Source organism: Pezoporus flaviventris, unplaced genomic scaffold (assembly GCF_033815535.1).
Source record: "Pezoporus flaviventris isolate CSIRO_AGI_PZ_B2104156 unplaced genomic scaffold, CSIRO_AGI_Pfla_v1 ptg000213l, whole genome shotgun sequence".
Taxonomy (NCBI): Eukaryota; Metazoa; Chordata; class Aves; order Psittaciformes; family Psittacidae; genus Pezoporus; species Pezoporus flaviventris.
In genome coordinates, this window is record NW_026892761.1 from 15836365 (window position 1) to 15859878 (window position 23514).

The 23514-nt window shown below is 45.7% G+C and overlaps 2 protein-coding genes across 5 annotated transcripts in view; both read left to right on the plus strand.

Moving 5' to 3' along the window:
* The first annotated feature begins 675 nt into the window (after positions 1-675).
* Positions 676-4637, plus strand: ADIG (adipogenin). 2 transcript variants are annotated; one of them, XM_061442044.1, is made up of 3 exons: positions 676-930; positions 2590-2879; positions 4100-4637. In XM_061442044.1, exons 1-3 carry the CDS (start codon positions 804-806, stop codon positions 4352-4354), a joined length of 672 nt encoding a protein of 223 aa, XP_061298028.1. In that variant the 5' UTR covers positions 676-803; the 3' UTR covers positions 4355-4637. The 2 variants fall into 2 exon arrangements, 1 of the variants encoding a protein (XP_061298028.1); XR_009741372.1 differs by lacking the exons at positions 676-930; positions 2590-2879 and adding an exon at positions 2956-3586 and having other exon boundaries at positions 4100-4146.
* Positions 4638-4642: 5 nt separating this feature from the next.
* Positions 4643-23514, plus strand: part of ARHGAP40 (Rho GTPase activating protein 40) — a 43722-nt gene continuing 24850 nt past the window's right edge. For all 3 annotated transcript variants that reach the window (XM_061442041.1, XM_061442042.1, XM_061442043.1), the window contains exon 1: positions 4643-4827. The gene's annotated coding sequence lies outside the window, so the exon portion shown is untranslated. The remainder of the gene's footprint in view (positions 4828-23514) is intronic.

Here is a 23514-nt window from a genome sequence, read left to right on the forward strand (position 1 = left end):
CTTGGGGATTAAAAGTCTAATTTCAAGGGACTGCCGCCACTGCATAAAAACACACAGGCACACAAGCAAGGAATTAACTGCATACAACTTCTAATGTGCACTTAACATAGCTGCTCTCTTCTGAGGGGTACCAAGAGCTACAGAAAGGATTAATTTAGCCAAACAGCCACCTGTGAGGTGATAGATAATGGCTTTATTTTATTAAAGCAGAAGCATTCTGATGAATGTCAAGTTACTGAAGTCATACTGTCAGTTCCTACTTTGATCGCCACTGAACTGCTTAATTATTCAGCAATACATTAGACACATATCCTGTAAAACATGCTAACTCGCCTTTCTTCAGGGAAGGGAGCTAGAAAGGCAATTAAAATACAGAGGTGTCACTGCCCGTGGCAGGGGCTGGAACTGGATGAGCTTTGAGTTCCTTCCAGCCCAGATCATTCCATGATTCTGTGATAGCCATCGCTGCAGGGTTGATCCTGTTTTACCAACTTTTCAAAAGCAACCTTGGCTACCTAGTTTCAGAGTAGCTGAAGCACTTGGTTATCTCCCCTGTATAAACAGACCTTTAACTATTATTTTAACATAAGCCTTGAGAGCTTCCTAGCTTGTGTTTATCCTTTAAATAGCAGCCAAAGAAGGAAAATCAAATCAGATGTTCTCTCAGTTGCTGTCCCTTTTGCTAACCATGCAGAGTATATCAGCTGTCTGCTTGTGATTAACACAGTGATGCAATGAGAGTTATTAAAAGATAAAGCAGAGCAGGCAAGCTAGTCTAAACTTAGTGTAACCTGAAGCAAGCAATGAAGTATCCTGTGGTTCCTTTGGTGAATGAGCTGACCTTTCCTCTGCTTTTCTTCTGGTTTTGTTTGCCATTTGTAATGCTTTTGATCCTAATGATTATCTGGCTACAGTTTCTCCTTAATGAAGGTAAGTTCTGCAGCTGATCAGATAAAATGCTCCAGCCTGCTTCATGTTCAAAGCACTCTGCTAGCTATTTTTAGACTAATGCCACTTGTCACAGAAGGAAAGTAAAGAGCTTTTTTAGTACTGTTGGTAGCAAACTCAAATTATTATGCTTTTCTGTTAAAAATGCTTATAAGACAAGCTGCTGCTGCTGTTCTTCCTTACCCTCTCCCTTCTTCTCACAGGTAATTTAAGAAAGCTAACCTCACCCTCTAACTTTGTGCACTTTCATTACAGTTCTCTTCTAATTCTCTTTTGGGGGTGGGGGGTGGTACCAGGAGCTGTTAAGGGATTCTTTTATCAGTACTGATAGAAAATCTGTGGAGGGAGCAGGACATGCATCTTCATTTATTTGTGTATTTTGCTCCTCTTTCCTGTCCATCACTGATTCTTATTTCTAATATGTCCGTAACCGATAACAGGCTTTGGTTTAGGTTAATAATAGGCTTGTTGATGTACTCAGGAGGATAAAGCCTTACTAGCTTGCTCTGATACTGAAGCATCCTGGCTGAGGAGTCAAACCTAAGTTCAAAAACAGTGATTCTGCCTTTGCAGAACAGCTGTACAAAGAAAAATAAAAATTAGAATTAAAATTAGAATTTTACTTTAGCAAGCTTTAACTTTATTTGGTGCCCTCTATTCTTAATAATGTGGTAGCCAGTCCTGTGATAGGTCACACAGTGAGGCACAGCAGAGCAGGAGGTACTCACCTCAGTAATGATTTGTACTCCTTCCTCCTTACCCATCCTGCATATGTGTTCACCATGGATTTTTTACTTTCAGCTCCCATTTTGCAGGTTTAGCAGACTGCTGATGCTATTAACTGCTCTGCTTCCTTTAGTAGTGAAGTATCTTCCCTCTACACTCTCACATGTGCCCTTGTGGGTAACCAAGAACAGTAATTAGAAGGTGCAGGTTACAAGAGGCTGGGCAGTGTGCAAGCTACCCTGAGCAGCACAGGCATGGCTTACTGCTCACATCTGAAAAGCAGAATAAAATACCTATCTTGCATAGATAAAGGATAGCTATGCCACGTACGCTTCAGTGTCAGCTTTTTGCCTGGGCAGAGTAACTCTGGAATCTCTTGATGTTTTAAATAAGACTTTCAGGTTATGCTTAACTACGTTTACCTTCACATTTTCTGGCCCTATAGTGACTGTTATTAGCACCACACCTCCAACAATTTCTGTAAATGCTCTAAATTCCATTTGAATCAATAAAACTAAGCCCATTACTAGATTTTTACATAGTAGTGTGTTTACAGGATTAGAACATCATCATGTTTCTCAGTCACGCTTAAGAGGGAAAATTAAAATGGTGTCCTTTTTAATAGTTTCCTAGTTAATTCAGTTATCTGCTTATTTTGTGCTAATTTACAGCAGGCACAAGTAAAAAGTGGTGGGTGTTTCAGCTCCTTTAACATAGTTGCTGATTAAGAAAATTAGTAAAAGTCAAACACTTGTACAGGCCTCTTAATGCCTACTTGGGTTTGGAAATCCTTTATTTCAGCTGAAAAAGATTCAGAAGAACCTTGCTGAGCTCCTAGATAGAACATGCAAGGCTGGCAGCTAGATTGAAGCCATGTGCAAGTATTTTACACGTCCTTTTTAAACCTCTTTCTAGCACAGATGCCCAGTGCAGAAGAAGTAAACAAACAGTCTTCTGATGAGCCTGATTCTAAATCTGAGGTTGAACCAACAGAGGAAGAAAACCAGAATGACACATCTAGTATAGAAATGGAAGAGGAGGTGCAATCATCTGCAGGAAAGTTGAGGTCTAAGCCTGCTTATCTGAGTTCAAATCCGGAAAGCCAAAAGCCAAGTCTTTTTGCTATAATCTCAGACAGCTGGTTTCAGAGCCAGAAGATAAAATGTTCCCATATTGAGAAGAGCAATTTCTGTAACACCATGATGGTGAGTAGGGTCACCAGACTACCTCTTTGTGTATCTGCCACTTTTGTTTCTCAGCTGATTTTTTCCACCACTGCCTGACTCCCTGGCTTCTTGGGTAAGAGAAAGCTGCAAGATCAGTTTCTGCTTGCTTAATGACTAACAAGGAATTTCTTTTTGTCCTCCCAATTTGGAATTACTCTTGTTGTAGACAAAGTGAAGGTAACCCAGAAGTCCACAAAATTGTGTGTACTGTATAAATATATGAATAAATATTTTTAAAGTAACTGAGAATTGTATTTGAAACAGTGACAGTTGTTACCTGTTTCTCCAAAAGAAGAAGTTCAACTCAGCTGCATACAGAAACTTTCCTGGTACGTGTGGCTGATATTAGCTGACATTGTGTACTCTTAAAAGCAGCTTTAGATTTCTTACAGTGGACTATGTGACTAAAAATGTATTTCACTTACTTAATAAGAGCTGAAGCCAGGAGTCACTTGGCAGACATGACAGTCCCAATCCTCTTAGGCTTTACACAAATCCCAGAAGATCTATTTGAAGCCATGGAGGAGCTTAGTGTCTTGTGTGTCGTCTTGTTCCCTGTGCCTTGACTGTATGTTCCTTTGCAGAAGGGTCTCAGAAGGGAAAGCTGGCCTGTGCCTCCACTGTCACTATTCACAGTCCTGTCTCCTCATTTACATTGCTGGGATTTTTGAATTGCAGCAACTGAGGTACTCGCATTTACTTCCACCAGTTGTGCTGGAGGGGTAACCTTTGTTAGGCCAGGATAGTGAAGGACTGGTATCACCTTAAATTGCTTCAGTTGTTTGACTAACCCTGAAGCTGAGCCTTAGCATGGAATCAGTAATTTCTCAAGTCAGAAGATTTTTGGTACCATTAACTCCACCATGGCAGTACCAGGTGAGTGTAGTAACACTGTTGTTTAAAACTGTTGATCAAAGGGTAGAGAAACAATGTTAAGAATGAGCCTGGACTTACCTAAGGTACCATTTGGTTCTTCTAGAGCTCTTTGTGCATACAAGTAAGGATTTGAACACAGCAGCTTGAAGAACTGGTATTTAAACTTGTCTCTCGTAGAACTTAATACTCATACTGAAAATCTTGCTTGGGTGGGTGAGGGAAGGGAACAAGCATTTCTCTCAAATCATTTATATCAGACTGAAAGCTGAACCTCCTAAAAATGTCACTGCCATGACAATTCTGTTCCTCTTTTTCTTCATCAGCTATTGTGTACCATGCTTTCTTCTCTCACCTGGAACTTTGTCTGCCAGTTGCTACAGATCTCTAACGTCCTGAGGATTCAAGTGCTGCCATCCTCTCTGATTATCTACATGGCTCAGCTGTTTGTTTTGCTGAGTCAAAAACTTGTGAAAACCCTGGGCTCCCTGAGGCTGAAGAGCAGGGGGCTGTTGGCTTCAGTCTTGGGGAGGAAACTGGAGCGCAGTGATGGTCAGAGAACCACCTCTGCACAGTATTGACTGATTAAATATTAAATGGATGACAGCATCCAGCCTCTTGTGCAGTGCTTGGGTATGTGCTCTGCTCCCCTCCCGCTTCACAGAAGGACGAGTTCCTCCTTTGTAAAGACTAGTAATGCTCTCACCACTATTAACCTTCCATTTCAAACAAGATCAAGGCAAGCGCTCTCACCAGCCGTTCTTACCCAAGCTTACATGCAGTACAGCTCAGTGATTACTCATGCCGCACTTTGCACTTTCCTGATCTCCAACTTGTCAGTTCTCGAAGTAGGAAACAAAGTTTCTAAGAAACGAAACACATTTACCTCCAATTAACAAGAAATAATTAAGCCCTTCGCAGGTACTGAGCATGCATTTCTTCTGTTTCTGTTTGGAATGGGCTTGGTTTTTCAGCGTAGCTGGCAGGCTGTGGTGAGTTTAGATTACCGCTTGGAGGCACTTGACAACGACTTGATTTAAGGGACCACACTGTGGTTGGTGGGACAGGGATGAGCCGTAGTTTTGTGGCCTAAGGGTTTATCCAGTCATTGGGCTATGAACAGAGCAGCTCTGTGCGCGCATTCAACAAACTTTGTTTAAGGAGGACCTGAATTAGGAGGTCACATCCCAGAGAGCACGTTACCACTCGTGACAGATACCTCTGCTCACCTCGTGAAGCAGTGTCCCTCAAAGGCTGGCTGTGTGACAGTAGCCGCCTGCACTGATGATGAAGCGTGCCTTGGTTATGTTTGCTCGTCTTTCCCTCCTCCTCCCCTGAATTCCACAGGTCCCAATACCCGTCCGGAGCTGTGTGCATTAAATAGAGCTTGTCCGCGGCTTTATTTTCGCAGGTCCTTTACGTAGGAAAAGCCCCTCGGACACAAAGGGCCCCTTGCCGAGGACGCCGCGCCTCTCCCTCTCCGCAACGGGCGCTGCGGGGCTGGGCGCAGCGGGGCTGGGCGCTGCGGGGCTGGGCGCTGCGGGGCTGGGCGCTGCGGGGCTGGCTGCTGCGGGGCTGGCTGCTGCGGGGCTGGGCGCTCGGGGGCCGAGCTGTGCCGCTGTGCTCCCGCAGGGGGAGGCGCGGCCCTGGCCAGCCAGCGCCGTGCGGGGGGCGGGATACGGGCCGCGGGGCCCTGCCCAGCCCGGGCGGTACCGCGGGCGCAAGGACCGGTCCGCGCCTCCGCTTCTGCTCCCCCGCGGCGCTGCCCCGCAGGTAGGGGGGCGCTTGGCGGCGGGGACGGGCCGTGTCCCGGGCGCGGGTGCTGCCGCCGGAGGCGCTGCGAGCAGCGGGGCGGTTTGTTCCAGCGCAGCCGCCGCATCCCAGAGCTGTCCAAGCGCCCCCCGGAGCAGCGCTCGCTGGTAGCTGAGGGTTTCTCTTCCTTTCCCACCCGGTCCATGCGGACTTGCACGTGCGGCCACGAAGGACCTCACTTTGCAGCTGAACAGCTGGGGATGCCTCCTTTCTCTGCGGGTTTCGCTTGCTCAGGCTGCTCGAATGTGGAATCACAGACTGCTTTGGGTTGGAAGGGACCTTAAAGATCATCCAGTTCCAATCCCCTGCCACGGGCAGGGAAAACTTTGGTCTCTCTGTTAATCTCAGTTCAATCAGAAAGCTCATTATCTTGAGGCAGTTGCCAAAATGCTGCCGTTCAAGTTAAAAATGTCTTAATGAGGTTATCACTGCAGGGGAGTAGATGAACTGAGGTCAGTCAGTAAAACACCTAAAGGGCTAGTAGAATATTGCTTCTTGTATCGCATAGTGATGTCTTAAAGCCTGGTGGTACCAAAGTATACGCTTTGAGTTGTTTTTGTCTGTGCAAATACTCTTGGAATAGCTTTGGTTTGGCTGGGCTGGCCATTGCTTGCAGTGGCACTGTGACAGCAGCGAGTCTGGTGCCAGCATGTGAAACCTGCTTGAGAAACCTACTCCACGGATTAGCAGTTCCTGCAAAGTTCTTCAGTACCACAGATATGCTGATGGCAGGAGTGGTTTAAACCCATTTTCCCCTTCTCTGAGCTGAGTTGTAATGCATGACTAAGTATTTATCTGTTGAAAATAAAACTTCTGTGTGGCGATTTGGCTAAAAGTAGCATGGGAAGGCTGTTTTGTCTCTGCTGTGGCTCCATGCCTCTTGCAAGAGGTTGGTGATTGAGCCTGACCTGGTGAGTGGGTCCTGATCTGCAGATGTGGGGACTCAGGTTGAGCACTGTAGGCTTTCTGTTGTGGTCCACCTTTGTTAAAATACTTCTTTCCCTTGATCTAGCTGTGATGCCTGCCCTATGCTTGTCTTTGCTGAGCATTTGAAGCTCACAGTGTGGATGAAGATGACCTTTCAGCTGCCTTGTCATCTGCAAGCATTGAATAGCATCAGTGAGCTTTAATTCCCCTTAGCTGTTACGTGCAAAAGCCGTTTTCCGGGCATCAGCAGGAGCGTTAGAGCTTGCAGGCCCTGTTTTAAAGCTCCTGCCAGTGTGGTTGTTTGCACTGGTTACAAATAGATACAAAGTTGTTACAAAAGTTACAAATACTTTTTTAAAAGTTTTTGTGTGTGTTTTCTGTTTGCTCATTTTGTTGGTTTTGGGTGGGGTTTTTTGGTTTTTTTTTTTTGGTTTTTTTTTTTTTTGTGGTGAGAGCTGTGTTTTGATAGTCTCTTTTGGCTGAGATTAAGCCTCCTGGGAGAGGGCAGCCTGCATTCCTATGCACCTACCTGTGCCATGGACGTTTTGTGATGCTTTGCACTACCAGTCTTTTTCCTCATCTTACTTGTGAAGCATTTATGTTGCAGGCATGTTACAGGATTGAATTTTGCTGAATATTAAAGACTATTTGGAAGTATTGTACACTGGAAAATGTAGGTACCAGTTTTCTTCTCCTCTGAACTCAAAACTGTGGAACAAGTTGGTAAAAGACCCAAACTTTAGTATAAACTCCAGTGACTTAATACATTCTGGTGTATTTAAGTGACAAACATGTCTGAAAGTAGTATGTCAGAGCATAAGGATAAGGTCTCACAGCACTCTGGAATCCCTTAACGTGTCAGCAGGGCCTCTCTCAGTAACATCTGCATGAGCTGTGGCTGTTTACATCCTTCTCCTGGAGGAGTCATGGGATGATTTAACTTGGCTGACATCTGGTTTTAGTAAAGAGGAATTTGGGGTTCTTGGATCCAGCTGCATGTAGAAAAATAATGTTGAAGATTTGGCTCCTGGTCCTTTGTGCCCCAAGAGGGTGCAGCAGCAGCACCACAGCTCTTGTCTAACCAAGACATGGGTTTTGAGATGGTGTTATTGATGCTGAAAGGAAAAACCCGTGGGTGTGGTTTTCCAGTTCATAGCATCTGTAATTAGTTGGTTGGAGAATTGTGTCATTTGTCAAAGCTTTATAAATTGAAATGGGTGATGGTCCAGTTCCCCTTAAGGAAAAATACCACTCTCTGTGAGTGCAGGGGGGTGTTGAAATGGGGGCCCACAGATGCAGCGTCACCTCAGCCCTTTACAAAACCCAACTGGCCAAACCTCTCAGCATCCTGGCCTGAGTTCTGTTTTGTCCCTGCTTGTAAGGAGGTTGGATGAGATGGTGACCTAAGGAGCCCTTCACATGTTCTTGTGGTAGCACATGTAAACTGCTGAGGGAAATAGTGGCCTTCTCTGCATGGGAGTAAAGGACCTCCCAACCCTTTAGTGCCTGGTTAAAAACCACTGTGTGACTTGCACTGGGGTCTTCTGCTTTGGTTGAGTGAGGAGAGTACTAAACTTATCCTTTAAAAGTGAGAGGCTACCAAGTATGACTAAGAATATGGTATATCCTAGCTTTGTATGTCTCAGTTCAGCAAAATGTTTGCTTAATTTGGGATGTTATGGCCCATATGCTTCTATTCCAAGCAGTTTAAGTGCTTTCGGTTGGAGACGTAAAACTGCTTTAGTTGTGACGTGGTGTTTGAGCCTTCCTGCTGCAGATGTAAAATCCATATGGCAGTGAGACCTAATTGTAACCTGCTGGAGTTATTTTTCTCCTGCAACACATATGAAATATTCTTTATGTAGCTGGCTTGAAAAGACTGCCCTTAATTTGATATTTCTAATCAATTATTGCCTGCTAAGATACATGATTTTGAGTTATATAAGGTGCTTCAGTTTGATATCCTACATATCAAATATGGCTTGTATGATTTATTTGTTATTTCATGCCACGGACTTTAGGTAGAAGCCACTGACTGCAGCATCATTCATGGTGTGGGTAAACCCTCCCAGGTGTGTTGTGTCATGAAAAGCTTGGCTGAAATCAGAACTTGTTGCTTGAAAAGCTAGGTCTCTAAATAGGTTTTAGATTCAGATATTTATGAACTTTCTGGTATGTGTTGCTGTTTGGCAAGACCATTAGGTCAGTTTGCAGGGGAGTATGTTTTGTGAAGTTTGGAGAAAGAAATACAAAGCTGATGTAGTTTAAAGTATATTCCCCAAAGCAGATTACTCCAGGAGTCTGGAATGTGTTGGTGAGAGGCTTCAGTTTTAGTGAGATGTTGCTCCATTCATGCAGGAGTCTTTCCCCTCCTAAATAATTATTTCCATCTGCATAGCTTATTCCATCAGGCCCTGGGCTGCTAGTGCCTGGACTCTTGAGCTGTCTGCAAAACATGGGTCTTCTGTGAATCAATGAGGATCTTTCTCACTAAATCCTCTGTGCTAGCAGGGCATGAAGGGACCTTTGCTGTTGTCATAAAGAAACAAAATAGGGCAAACCTCAGTGAGGCATTAAAAACTGTTAAACTATTCTGGCCAGTCTTTCATGTTGTTTTCAATTTTTAAAGGGAGATATTTCAGGACCCTCACAATCTTCCTGTACAATGTCTGGCAAGCTCCTTATTCACTAATTGTCTGAGAGCTGTTTAATTTTTATATAATATGAACTTGAGTCCATCTGTGATACTTGCAACGTCCTTGGCTACTTGAGTGTGGTGGCCTATGGTCTGTGAGATGTCCACATGAACATATGTGCTTCCATCATACGATGGAGCCTGAGCGTTAAAAATGCAGCTAGGCACTGAATGCAATAGTAGAGACCTCAGTGTTTCAGTGAACAGGCAGACCTCTAGTGTGTGAAGGCCTGTCGGTTGATTTTTTGGTGGTAATGGACTTATCTCTTTGTCCTGTTTTGCCCTTTCATAGAAGGTTCCTTCTAGGACAATGGACTTTGTTGGCAGTGGAGGTTGGAACTGCTACATGTTATGTGTGTTTTTGGAATGGACTGCCCAGGATCTGGTGAGAACAGTGGCAAGAGGCTGCTCGACTGTTGTGTGCTGGTGGTTTGGTAGCAGCTTCACAGACAGCCTGTGCATTGAGGAAGCACTGACAGCAGGCTCCTGGCCAAGAGTTAACATTTATACTTCTCAGTTATCCCCACCTGGGCCACTTAATGAGGTGGCATTGCTGGGGCATTGGAAGGACTGTTGTAGTACTGCTGGTTTGGGAAGGTGACTACTGCACGATGGCTCTGAAGCTTGTGCATGAGGCTGTCTTGCTGATGGGGATTTGCCATTCAACTACTCTCAAAACCTTTTCACTGCTGTTGCCAAATTAATGGTTATGCTGGAGTCTGGCAGCTCAGATTTCTCAGTGTCTCTGTATGTACGCAACTGAGCATGCTCCAGTGCTTGAGCCCCCATCTTTCCTGCTTGATCATAGTCCTGACAGCCCTAAGCAAGTGACCAACACTGGAAATGGAAGCAGTATTTCTTGCATCGAAGGTTTGTGGAAGCTCTTGAGTGAACAGAGTGTGTAACTCTTGCAAGGTCCATAGCAGGTGGCCAATATATAATGGAACTGGAAGGATATCCTCTTCAGGCAACGCATAAATACAGCCTTGCTGATGAAAGTTGTTTTTCTCGGTCAAGGTAAAGCCCAAACAATGTTAATGTTTGAAAATGGCAGGGCTGACAGTGGAAGGAAATCCCTGCATGCCTCATAGCGGAAGGCAGACATGAGGCTGTAATATATACATCCCTGCAGCTGATCTGTGATACCCTTGTTTTGGTCAAATATTCCAGAATCCTGGACTCACTCCAGTTTGTGCATAAGAAGGGTAAAAGTGGATAAAGGTAACGGCTGTATTTAGACACAGTATTTCCTTTGACTAATGGGAGAGGAAGGATGCCTCGTGGGAGTAGTCCTAACGATACCTCAAATCCAAGAGTTGCAGAGTTCATTCATTTTGTGCTTCCTACGCTCTCTTGGCTGGCATAAAGCAGGAGTGAAGCTGCTGGATGTTTGCAGGCCAGGAAGTGTGGAGCAAGCGCAGAGCTGCCAGGTCAGTTGGGAAAATTCAAGGCAAAAACTACCAACACACACCATGGAAAAAACTACTTGGAGAAGGGCTTTTGGGAAGTTCATTCTAGTTGCAGCTCTGTGTTAGCTGGAATTAAAGCTAACTTGGGTGGGAGAGGCACATGATAGATGAAACTGATCTGCACTGATGAAATCCCTTCACAGTCTCTTTTCTAGACTAAACAGGCACAGCTCCTGCAATCCCTCCTTATAAGAGAGATGATACATAATATGTATAATATAGTTGCTATCGTTCACTGATTGTGTATCTATCCTTAGTTTTATGAAATCTTTGTAATTTTCAGCATACCTGTGAATCCAAATTCATTTCTGCTTCTTTAACTTGCTGGATTCAAAAGTGCCTATCCGGGGGGATGATGTAGGAGATGTCATCTTTTTGCATTTGCAATAGCACTGCGTTACTCTGCGCTTGCACACCAGGTGTAAACTGAAGAATAAAAATCTATCTTGCAGCATCTCTTGACATTGATACCTGAGACTTCAGTGTCCCATCTCCTGCTGTTGGGGCAGGGGGGTTTCATACAAGAGATAACAGCATGCAGGGATTTACAGGCACTGCTCTAGTCCCCAGCCGATCTTTGAGATGATCTTCCACCACTGAGCTCACCTGCCCTGTGTTTTTATTCCTTTAAATTCTGCACTACGAAGCTGTTTAGGAATGTCTGTATCAAACTCTTTCATCCTGTGGTTTGGTCCTAGATCATGCCTGAAATCTCCCAATCCTGGTTTTCATGAAGACCTGTCTAATAAAAGTTCATCATGCATATTTTGGAAAAACAAGCCCTCTCTAATGACTTGACAAACTCCTGACTACTAATAGCTCTGTAAGAGTCAGTGAGCTGTATTGTGCAATCGGGTTCAGCATCTCAACCAGTTTTGTTTCAGCTGTTGCATGATTTATAGATGAAAATAGTACAAACAAGCTCTGTGTGGTGACTTCAGAGCAGGGTGCCAGCACAGCAAAACTAGTGACAGCTGACTGACTTCTCAGCCTTTAAAGCAGGGACGCATCCTGTTTCTATCCCAGCTCTCTTCTAAAAGACAAACAAGGAGAATGTCAATAAATATAAATTATGGGCAATTTGTAATCTGTCCACACACAGAGAAGTTTGGATTCCTCCTGATGGACCTGTTGCTGCTAAAGAGATGATAAAGTAGAATGGAAGCCTGTTAGGATAAATGATGGCAGTTCTGTGTACAAGCACGACTTGCTTATGAGTAGAATAATTGGCACTTACTATTGCCTGACTGCTCAATAAAAGCTTCTGCTACTGGGCTGTGTTAGATTTTCTTTTTATGTTGGAAATCGCTGATTGGGCAGTTGGGCTCTGTAAAAGTGCTGCTCCTGATGAGAGGCAGGAATAGTCATATTCTCCTGCTCAGAGGCTGATGGATGATGTCCTACCCACAAATGAGCACAGCGACATTGCATTCCCAAGTAAATGCCTTCTATCCACATATGTAGAGACAATGTGTGGGGACCTATTGGATAAATATTTTTCTCAAGATCTTGAATTTGGAGTATTTAGGTAAATGGATTTAGTTTTTCTTGTAATCATTCAACAGGACAAGCTTCAATACACAGAGAGGAGTGTTCTAGCCTTATCTCTTGAAATGGTTTCAGTTAGTTTGACCCAATATAAAAACTTCTGGGGAGGTTTCTAAAACTATAAGATACTGAAATCTATCAAAACAACCCCAAACAACATGTGAAATGAGATATTGCTTCGAAAACTGCTTTTATACTTTGTCCATACTCTGGTCCTTAGATGTTTCACTTTTAATCATCTTAATAACTAGCTTAGTTGTGTACCTGGGATCAGGTCACTCCTACTCTTACCCTCCCCTTGTCTTACCATCCTTGCTAAAACTCCAGCTTATCTGAGTCAAGCTATGAGTAGCTATTGTTCAGTTGCCTCATAACCTTGGTAGTTCTGAACCATTTGCTCTGCTCTGACTGTAGGGCTGTGCCATGTGCATGACTTCTCCTCTTTCAGGAGTGCATGTTTGGCATTCTTTGGGCAGTAACTCTTGTGGGATGCCCAAAAACATACTGACTCATGGCGAGTTCAGTCTGTGGAGCCCATCCTGCTGCTTGTGATTATGGTGAAGGAAATAAACAAGGTGACAACCTAATTTATCATATCTGTGGTCTGAGAACTGAGACAGCAGAATAAGGTAGTCCATTTCTGACACTCTTCCTCTTTGTAGCTCTGCCCCGTACATTTCCCAGGAGGGATCAGAAAATCCGGCTTGAAGAAATCAGAATGAGATTTTTAAAGCAGGCGGGGATGTGAACTGGGGAGCGCGAGCAGCCGGTAGGTGTCAGGCATGTGAGTAGGGAGATAAAGAAGGTCATCCTTGGAAACCTGATAAGTCTTCTAATTTTATATGGTCTGAAAATGCCCAGGAAGCAGAAACATACTCAATTTAAATTAGGAAGCAAGTCTTGGTTATTCATCAGAATAAGTGTTTTTGAGTATTAAGAATAGCTGGTGTGTCTTAGCGCTTCCTCCTATTGTTGTAGCTCTTCCTTGAACAGTGCAAATATTTTGGCTGGTTTAAATCACCTTTACAGTACTAATTAGGTTAAAACAACCTTACAGTTCACTTATCTGAATATGCATCTGTGTCTAACTAGTGGATGATCTTAGATTTTTCCCCTCCTCCTTTGCTCCCCCAAGCCATGACATTGTCAAACACAACTGGAGGCAGCCACCTACGCAACCACTGGCCTGTGTCTTGTCGAGATCCCTGCTCACAGCTGCTGCTTCTGATAGTAACGTGATAAAATGGCTCTGGCGCCAACTGCCTACTGGTCCTGCTCTTCTACAGCATTGCATCCTGCTAGATATCAGGGGTTCCTCCTTCGCCCGGTGTTGTTTTCTGTTTATTTCTTAAACATGAGATTAATAGTCATCTGCATACAAACAGTCTCAGCTGAGGAAGCATCTGTTGTTGTCTGATTTGTCTATTGCCTGAAGTCATAATCCTGTTTCTTACAGCTCTTGGTTGCAATAAAGCAGGTTGTGTGCTCTGACGTACAGCTGTGGCTGCAGGCAGGTTGGGTTTTACAGTAAGCGAGGTCTGACTGTTCGTCATTGGGTCTGAGCCACATGATGTGTGGATAGAGCAGGAAGGGTCAAGGGTGTGATGCTGGGCAGTTGGGGAAGGTGTCGCTTTACCTCTCCGCTTGCACTGGGTTGATATTCCTGCTCCTGTGGCCACGCTTGTATCTCTCCCTGGTAGGATCAGAATCGTGGAATGGTTTGGGTTGGAAGGGACCTTAAAGCTCATCCAGTTTCAGCCCCCTCACACAGGCAGGGACACCTTCCACTAGAGCAGGTGGGATGGGGCAGCCACAGCTTCTCTGGGCACCCTGTGCCAGCGCCTCAGCACCCTCCCAGGGAAGAGCTTCTGCCTAAGAGCTCATCTCAGTCTCCCCTCTGGCAGGTTCAAGCCATTCCCCTTGCCCTGTCCCTGCAGGCCCTTGTCCAAAGCCCCTCTCCAGGTCTCTTGTAGCCCCTTTAGGCACTGGAGCTGCTCTAAGGTCTCCCCTTGAGGAGCCTTCTCTTGTCCAGGCTGACCCAGCCCAGCTCTCTCAGCCTGGCTCCAGAGCAGAGCTGCTCCAGCCCTCGCAGCAGCTCCATGGCCTCCTCTGGACTCTCTCCAGCAGCTCCATGAGGAAGAGCCCCCAGGATGACAAATTAGGTCTCATCTCATGAAGTAAAGTCTTGAGCAGAAGCACTTTGTAGGACCTGAGTGTTGCCGTGGCCTCTTGACGCTGTTCTGCTGAGGGGTGCTGGTTTGCTCCCCCAGCTCGGGCAGTACAGGCCTGGCTGCTGGGGGCCACACTGCTTACCCAGACCCACAGGCTGGGTCCTACCTCCCCTACAGGCTGCCAGCACGCTGGTACTTGGATAATCTCCCTGCCTCGGTGGCTCCAGAAGCTGTAATGGGCTCTTGATCTTAATGGGTCCATGTGACAGATGAGTAACACTACTTGAGGATTTTCTTGGGATGTGATTGGGTTGAAAGGGGATAAATATTTTCAAACCTTCCTAGCATTATTCAGTATTTTCTAATATTTCACTCTGTAAAAACAAACCCGTGAAGAAAAAAGAATTATTTGTTATGTCCAGGTTTTTCCAGTCTACTTCATGTTGCAGTGCCTTTTGCTCAAATTTGATTTTCATGATCACACATTATTTTGGGAGTGCCTGAAGATCATAATGCTGCAGGATCTTGGGGTGCAGCTTGTGAACATTGTGTTCAAGCTAACCTGAAGACTCTGATGCCAAGTACTGGCTTGCAGTGTTCAGGGGCAGGTCTCCCAGGCTGGTGAGCTGGCAGAGGATTCCTGGAGTCTTCTCATCTCCGGCCTGAAATTCCAGCCCAGCTGAACTTCCCAATTTTCCAAAAGGATGTTGGATGTTTTTCCCCCCTCCTTTTTGATTCCAGAAAAGTTGTGTTTTCTGAGCAAGCCAAATCATGTCAGTCTGTCAGGGTGTGTAGATACCTTCAGAAATAACTCGCGCATGAAACCTGTGATGATGACAGTGCTGGCCCTGTACCAGTGATTCATTTGAGTAAAGTGGCTGCTGAGAGCACCTATATGTCTCTCTGTCTCCGTATTTGAGTAAGATTCAGCTCCTGTGATCTAGATGATGACATCTGATGATCTAGATGATGACATTGGCTCATCTCTAATGATGCCAGAAAGACTGTCCTAGGGCATGAAACATGCTGGAGAGCTCGAAACTAGAATGGAAATATTTATCCTGAATCATGCTGGCTGAAAATGCAGACTCAGCTGGTCTCCTATCTTATTCCTCCACATATTTTCTCACAAGCTAGGAAATAAATTTGCTGATTATTCTTTCTAATACCATGAATAACCAAAGTCCAGGCAAGAGTGAGTGTGTGAAAGGCTGTAGCTAGTACTGCAGCTGCTATCCACAGAGATCTTAAACCTTCAGTAATGCTTGTGCAGTGCTTTATATGAGTAATCAAACCTGAATGTACTAAGAAAGAATGCTGTCTTCATTCTGGATACTTTAAATTTGCCTCAGTTGTGCAACAACCCCAGCTGAATTGTTCCTCCTGTGTTAGAAACCCCTACTATGAAGCTCACTTGTACAAGTGACTGGCAGCCTATCAGATCTGCCAGTCAAAAAGGGCAGGCAGCTGGCTGAAGGAAATGTAAGGAGAAGGAACTCACTACCTGAGGATAAAAGAAATGTAGTTGTGGGCTGATGTGCCCATCTACTTGCAGTACTGGCAGCTTAGGTGTGCTTTTGTGTACAGGAGAAAGAATTGCTTGAAACCCAGCTGCTAGTTTGAGAGCAAGGTTCATGTGGTGGCAAGCGCTTTGGAAAGGCTTGGTGCTCCCTGGGGAGAAACAACACTTTCCTGAGTGTCAAACCAGTAAAGTTTAGGGCAGCCACATCTCCTCTCATGGATGTTTTTGTTGTCCCTCCTTACTCTCCATGTCTCAAATCCTGGGCAGTTTGCATGGCACATATGATAGTCTACGCTTCTATCCAGTGTGGCTTTGCAGCAGCTGTTGTCTGCAGACCTGAATAAGAGCATCAGAACTGTTTTTGACTTGCTCTGTGCACATTGCGAAGGACTTTATTACATAAATTTATATAATTAGATCTGTCGTGGTTTAAAACCAGGCAGAGGGCTCGTTCACTCACTCCCCCCCTTCTTTCCCTCTCCCTACTCCCAGAGGGATGGAGAGGAGAATCAAAAAGAATGCAACTCCCACGGGTTGAGATAAGAACAGTTTAGTAACTAAGGTATAACTCAAATCACTGCTGCTACCACCAATAATAACAATGATAAAGGAAATAACAAGGGAAGAGAATACATCAACTCACCACCAACCAACCAATAACTCGGCCCCCCAGCCCGACCAAGCACTGACCGATATCTCCTCCAACCCCGCAGTCCCCCAGCCCTTCCGGCTGACTCCCAGTTACATCCTGGGCATGACGTGCTGTGGTATGGAATACCTCTTTGGTCAGTTTGGGTCAGGTGTCCTGTCTCTGCTTCCTCCTGGCTTCCCCTCCTCCCTGGCAGAGCATGAGACTCACAAAGTCCTTGGCCAAACCAAAACACCCTTGTTATCAGCTCTGTTCCCAGGCCAAAAGTCAAAACACTGCACTGCACCAGCTACCAAGAAGGAGAAACATGACTGCTACTGCTGAACCCAGGACAGATCTTAGGCAGAAGCTCTTCCCTGTGAGGGTGCTGAGGCGCTGGCACAGGGTGCCCAGAGAAGCTGTGGCTGCCCCATCCCTGGCAGTGCTCAAGGCCAGGTCGGACACAGGGGCTTGGAGCAAGCTGCTCTAGTGGAAGGGGTCCCTGCCCGTGGCAGGGGTTGGAGCTGGATGGGCTTTAAGGTCCCTTCCAACACAAACCAGTCTGTGTTATGCTGCCTATGTATAATTTGGTGCTGCTGTAAAAGCTGCGGCTCATGGGTGGGTTTGGTTATAACTGTGGATATCACAAGCTGGCACATCCTGCAGTTTGTCTTGCTTTGGAGCTGATGGAGGAGGAGCTATATGCATAACCTAAACTTGGAATTGTATCCCTTATAATTCTCATTAGTACCACTTGTAGTGAATAAGCTAAATAAGAAATATGAAACACTTTGTATGCATGCCTTATGGCTTTACTGGGAGCAGGAGGGAGCCAGGAGAAGCTGGCTCTGACTCCGGTGTGCAGTGCTTTCCCACAGGCACCTTCAGTTACCTGGAGGTTACCCTCCTTCCGCAGGGTGGTTACTCCTCACTAAGAGGGCTCTCCTCCTGCTTTCCTTCGTGGTGTTTAAAATTCTGGGGGGAGGAGTAAAGTTCTGCAGGAATTAGGGGTAGGAAAGGAAAGAGAGGGGAGGAAAGGATCCCCATGCATATTTTGGCATACTGAGTGTGAGGAGTTGTGAGCGTCCCAGACCAAATATCCTTCCCCCTACCTGCCCCCATGGGCTGAAGTTTGGGATCGGGCAGCATTCCTTCTGCAGCAAATTGCCTGCACATTCAGAAGGTGGGGTGGAAGTGGCTGGACTACAGCAGTTGCTGGAAATTGGCTGTGTCAATGGATAAGAACAAACCTGAGCTGGCCTCTTCGTATTGGTTTTAAGAGGGATTGTCTCTAAAATACTGTTGCTGCCTTTGAAGCTGTTGGGGCAGAGGAGACTGAGCTATAGATCCAGTTTTACTGGAAAAATCAGAAACCTGGAGAGGGAATATTGCTTGTGCTGGAGAAGCTTTACCTGCCTTCGCTGAAGAGACTTTAAATGAATTACTTGTCTCTTTAACTATGGAATCAGGAATAGTGTTAGAAGAAAGGGAAGTTACAGAAACACTGTGAAAGGAGGCTTGGTGGAGAAAATAACAAGGAAAGAACAAAACCTGTTGTGGATGGCTCCAAGAATTTGATTGCTTTCACCCTTTCTGTGTTGCTTGTTGATGAGATTTTAAAGGAGGTTCTGGATCTTGCAAAATACTCCCTGTGGGTGTTCTGGTTTGTGCTGCTCTTTCAACACCAGTGCCTGCGCACAGCTGGGATTTACTCATTGCTCAGGAAACGCTGAATTTACTTGGTAAAAAAGCGCGTGGCTGAGGCTTGAGTTAATGTTTAGCAAGCCTTAGCTTCAGCCTGGCCTTGGCAATAACTCGTCGCTATTCCAAGCTCACTCGGAGCGCTGGAGGCGGGCTGTGGGGCTGTCCCCTTCACCGCGTCCCGGCGGCCGCCACCGCCTGGCTCAGCCTCGGGCCCCGCCGCCTTGAAGGCTGAGGGGCGTTGAGCGGCCCGCCCGGAGGAAGGACGGGATGCTCGCGACCCCCCGGCCGGCACCTCGCGGGTGACACGGGGCAGCTCCCGTCCGGAGGGGAGAGGGGGACTGAGCCGCTCTGCTCCCGGATGGACAGGGCTGAGCGCGGCTCGGCCGGCTCCGGCGTAGCCTGCAGCGGGGACCCCGGACCCCGGGACGTGCTGGCGCCCGCCCGGCTCGGCAGGTACGGGCAGGGCGGTAGCGGGGTACGGGGCGGTCGCTGCTCCTCTTCGTCCCCCGGGCAGGGCGCCGAGGTAAGGCAGCACCGGGGGCAGGGCGGATGGAAGCCGGGTGGTTTTCGAGAGGTGAGCAGGCTACAATATGATCTTTAAACCTGTGCTTGGGCTGTCTTCGCCCTGAAATGAGGCCTGTTACCAGCCCTCTGTCCTTTTTTATTTTCAGTTAACTCTGTAACTGGGAGGAGTGCCCGTGGCAGGGGCTGGAGCTGGAGGAGCTTTAAGGTCCCTTCCAACCCAAACCAGCCTGGGACTCTATGAGTGCAGCAAGCTGTGGAAGTGGGACTGGGGGTAGGGGATCTAAAATGCAGACTGTGTTCCCTTGAGATTCGGTGGTAATGCTGCCCTGCCAGCCAGTGGGGCTTGAGGGCTGTTCAGTGATTTGCAGAGCTGTATGAAGGCAAGAACTGCTTATTTATAAATATAATGCAAAGCATGTGTACTAAAGGCTAGAACTGAAATTTTAACTACTTTGCTTGACAAACACCATACTCTTTGTGTGCTTACTGGACGTTAAAGGACTTAAGGCTTCATCTAATGTACACTTGTATCAGCTTAGGAATTGCATTAAGCTTCAAAACATTTCCACGCTGCAGTAATCGAAATCTGTTTGTTTTGTGTGAATGTACTCACAGTCATTCTGTTTCTAACCATAGCTCACATTTTCATGTTTCTGTCTGACTTGTCATTTTTCCCAGTCTGCTCTGACCTCGTGTGTAGAAGTAAGAAAGGATTTGAAAGATCCCAGGAAAAGTTTGAGATTAAAAAAAAAAAATTAATCTTATGGGCACTGGCACAGGAATAATATGATAACTTACTTTAAAATGACTCGTGTAAGACAACAGGACTAAATGCTTGAGTATTGAAGGGCTTCTTTTGTAAAAATCAAAATATTCAGTAACAACATCTGGTTTTGCTAAACCAGTTTGTTGAGTTCCAGTGTCTGTGCTGGTGCCAAACACTTCTGTGGTCAGGTACAGAGAGGTGCTACAGCAGGAACCCCAAGCTTGCTCACTAACTTTGACCAAAACGTTAACTCTTGGCAAGTGGCAAGTCCCATCTGTGCATTCGGGACCTGCCAGCAGGTGAAGTGTCCTGTGTGTATGTGCATAACAAATCCTTTCTGCTAGGATTGACCTGAAACATGCCTGTACACCATGCTGTACACTGCCCATCCTGGTCTGCTAATTCATTGACTTCAGTGTTTATTTTTGCAGCAGTAACTGTGGCATTCTCACTGGGCTCCCAGGAAGGCACCTACCTGCTTATCCAGCCCTGGTGGTGTTGTGCCTCCAAAACAGTTGAGAGCCAAGCCAGCTCTTCCTCCCTCATGCTTCTCCTCACAGTTTTGTAAAGCTTTGGTACCTGAGGTGGCTTGTGGCTGGGCTCGGAGGCACCGCTCCAGTATGAGCTACAGACTTAGTTATAAATCACAGCCAAGGGCAGACTTTTCATGGCAATGTAATAGCGAAGCACTTTGTTTTTTAATAAATCTTACCTGTGAAATCCAAACAAGGAGATTATGACTGTGCTTCCTGTCTTCCTGCATCCTTAAGCCTCTCATGTGTGAAGCATATCTGGATTCCAGCACATCTCTCAACCCCTCCTTACTTTGTGCTGGTCAGCAAGTTAATTGTGTGACTTTTCAGCGCCTAAAGGGGCTGCAGGAAAGCTGGAGAGGGGCTTGGGACAAGGGCCTGTAGGGACAGGCCAAGGGGAATGGCTTGAACCTGCCAGAGGGGAGACTGAGCTGAGCTCTTAGGCAGAAGCTCTTCCCTGTGAGGGTGCTGAGGCGCTGGCACAGGGTGCCCAGAGAAGCTGTGGCTGCCCCATCCCTGGCAGTGTTGAAGGCCAGGTTGGACACAGGGGCTTGGAGCAAGCTGCTCTGGTGGAAGGGGTCCCTGCCCGTGGCAGGGGTTGGAGCTGGATAAGCCTTAAGGTACCTTCAACCCAAACCACTCTGGGATTCTATGATGATTCCATCGTCTGTGGGGTTTGGCATCTGATGTCATTCTGATAGGTGCAAGCTGGAAGGCAGAGCAGTACCTTGTTACTGCTGGCTGAATACAGTTGCTTTTGTGTTTAGATGAGCATGGTTTCTGTGGAGTGTGTGAGGATGGAAATAGGGATGGGAATGCCACCTGTTTGTTAATAAGTTTCACCCAATCATCCCAAAGATCATGCTTATCAATTCACAATTGCATAAAGGATTGCAGCACTACTAAAGCTTTGCTTTGGACACCTATCCATTTCTCACAACCTTTTCCTGTTTGGCTTTCCATGCTAACACAGGGAAAGTGAACAACGGGCTCATTGGCAGCGACCTTGCAGTGGAAAAAAAACCATGTACAGAGAGCATAGCTTATGTCTTCTGAGGCCAAAACAAACCCTATTGTGATGGGGCAGACACCCGGCTAATAGACTAAACTAAACATGGCTTTGAACATTTTTAATTTGGCTGTATCTGCATGGGTTTATCAGTTTGCTGTTTGTCCTGCTCTGAGCTTTGGTCGAGACGCCTCTAGGCAGATCGGTAATTACAGGCAACTTTCACTAGTCCTTAGCTTGCTTGTTTAGGCCCTTTCTAGACAAAGTGGAAGCAAATCTATTCCAAATGAAGGCCTGAGATACAGATGTTGAGATGGAGTTTCTTTGCCCTTAAATACTTCAATAGAAACCCTTTCTGTCAGGTAAGTTATAACTTAAGTTTTATTAAGGAATTCCAGTGCTGTGGTGGAGGTGATGTCTGGAGTTTGCTTCCAGCACAGAAAGTGATGGAGGTATTAAGGCAGAGCAGGGAGTTACACACAAGTGTCTTTCACTCCACATAGCACTGGGTGAAGGATCCCTGTTCTGTCTTTCTGATGGCACTAGGGATGCCAGGACAGGAGCATCTTGTGGAGTGGGGGAGGCTGGAGTGAAGGACTCCACACATGCAGAGCTGCCTGGCACGTCCTCTATCACTTGCAGAACAGGCTTCTTCAAAACAACCTGAAGTGACGCTGCTCCCAGAGCTGCTTGCATAATGAAGATTTGATGAACTGATTGCTGTGTTACTGAAAACAAGCTGTAATCTTATTAGTAAGCTGTAGGAGTGACAGCTATTCTTGCTGGTGCTATAGAGACAGACCTTCAAACATGCTGTCCTATGGGTGCGAATTCCTTGATAAAATGCTTTAATTCAAACAGGACTGGTGGTTGGCAGCACTGCCATTGAAAATAGCCCGGGCTAAAGGTCTTGTGACTTCTTTTAGGGGGATGTTCTGTGAAACTGCTGGGTGTATGACCAGGTCCCTTATGGTTAGAAATATGCAAAGATGTATGTCAGCAGGGGCAGCCTGTTTCTACAATCACTTTAATTCTGGCTCTTTAGCTGCTATGGTTTATGGTAAAAGTGTATGGGGTAAGTTACTGTTCATTGCTGCCACAGTAATCTGAGAATCAGTCTGTCACTGCACTTATGGTCTGGTCCAAGGAATTTGAGCCAGCCATGTGCTTTTCATTTTCTCCTTGGAGTAAACTTCAGTTGTGCTTTTTTGCTTCTTGCTCTAGGGAGAAGGGAGGAACTGGTAGTGTTTGTGTACAGAACTGAGGTCAGCAAAGCCAGGCTTTAAAGATTTGCAGTAGAGCTTTCTTCAGACCTCTGGGAGAAAAGTTATGGAGCATTTGTCCACAAGGCCTCTCCTGGATAAATTTGCTATCTGTGTTGGGAATAGTGGTTTATGTAATTCTGTGTGTATGAATGAGGTAGCTGATTCTGCATACTACATGCAAGATTTTGATAATAAACAGATTTAAGTCTTCTATATGGGGACCTGTTCTTGTATTAGCATTGACAGCTTTGAAAGACTGAGGTTTAAACTTCCAATACTTACAGTAAGCAAGAAATATCTATGTTGTATGTAGATACAGCTATAGACATGTGACTTACTGCTTCAGGATTTTATCCAGTTTTTCAAATACTCCTCTCTGTTGTTTCTGATGTCTTTACCTGACTACATGATTTTAAGCAATATAACCTGGGATGTTATGAACTGTGGTGTTCTGATCTTCAGGTGATTCTTTCTTTTCAGTGTGAGCTACACAGTTCTTCATTAGGTCTTAAACTGCTTGCTTAGGGTAGGAACTTGGAAGCAATGTGAAGAGGGGCCATTTCCTGCATGGGCTTTTTTTGTTTGTTTTAATCTTGTGCTTTTGTACCCAACAGTTATTTTTGACCTTGAAGTGTGTTTAAAGATGGGGAGACTTGTGATATGATGCTGACGTGGTTTTTATTCTTTGACTTTGTGTCTTTATCTGTTGAAATACTGCAACCAGTTGATAAAATGATGCCCCACTTTTCATTCAAAAGAGCTTGTGTTTCATGGGACTGGTCTGGGCTGCTGTGATGCTGTGACTTGGTGTGCTTCTCCTAACTTGCTCATGAGGTTAATTGAGAACTCACTCCGTCTGTCCCTTTGTGCTTGCTCTAGATCATTGGAAATGTCTTTAAAAAGTCTAGGTGCTTGTGTGGAAGGGCTGGGGCTGGCTTGTGTAACAATTCTTCTGCCTTTGTTGCCTCCTTCTCATCTTAGTTCTGGAAACTCTCATACAGGAATTCCATTTTCTTGGCTTACACTTGTTGCCTCATGTTCTGTTTTAAATGCTTGAGAAGGAACCTCTTTATTTATTCATCTGCTAGAGAGGTATTTTAATGAGGGAAGGATGTTGAGCAAGCAGTGAAGTAGTTGAGGCAGCTCCAGATCCTTTCAGAAGCTCTC

Coding starts and splice junctions, on each gene's coding strand:
- ADIG (XM_061442044.1), top strand. CDS start 804: ATGAAGTATCCTGTGGTTCCTTTGGTGAATGAGCTGACCTTTCCTCTG. Junction 931..2,589: donor ACAGTTTCTCCTTAATGAAG/GTAAGTTCTGCA, acceptor ACCTCTTTCTAG/CACAGATGCCCAGTGCAGAA. Junction 2,880..4,099: donor ATTTCTGTAACACCATGATG/GTGAGTAGGGTC, acceptor TTTCTTCATCAG/CTATTGTGTACCATGCTTTC.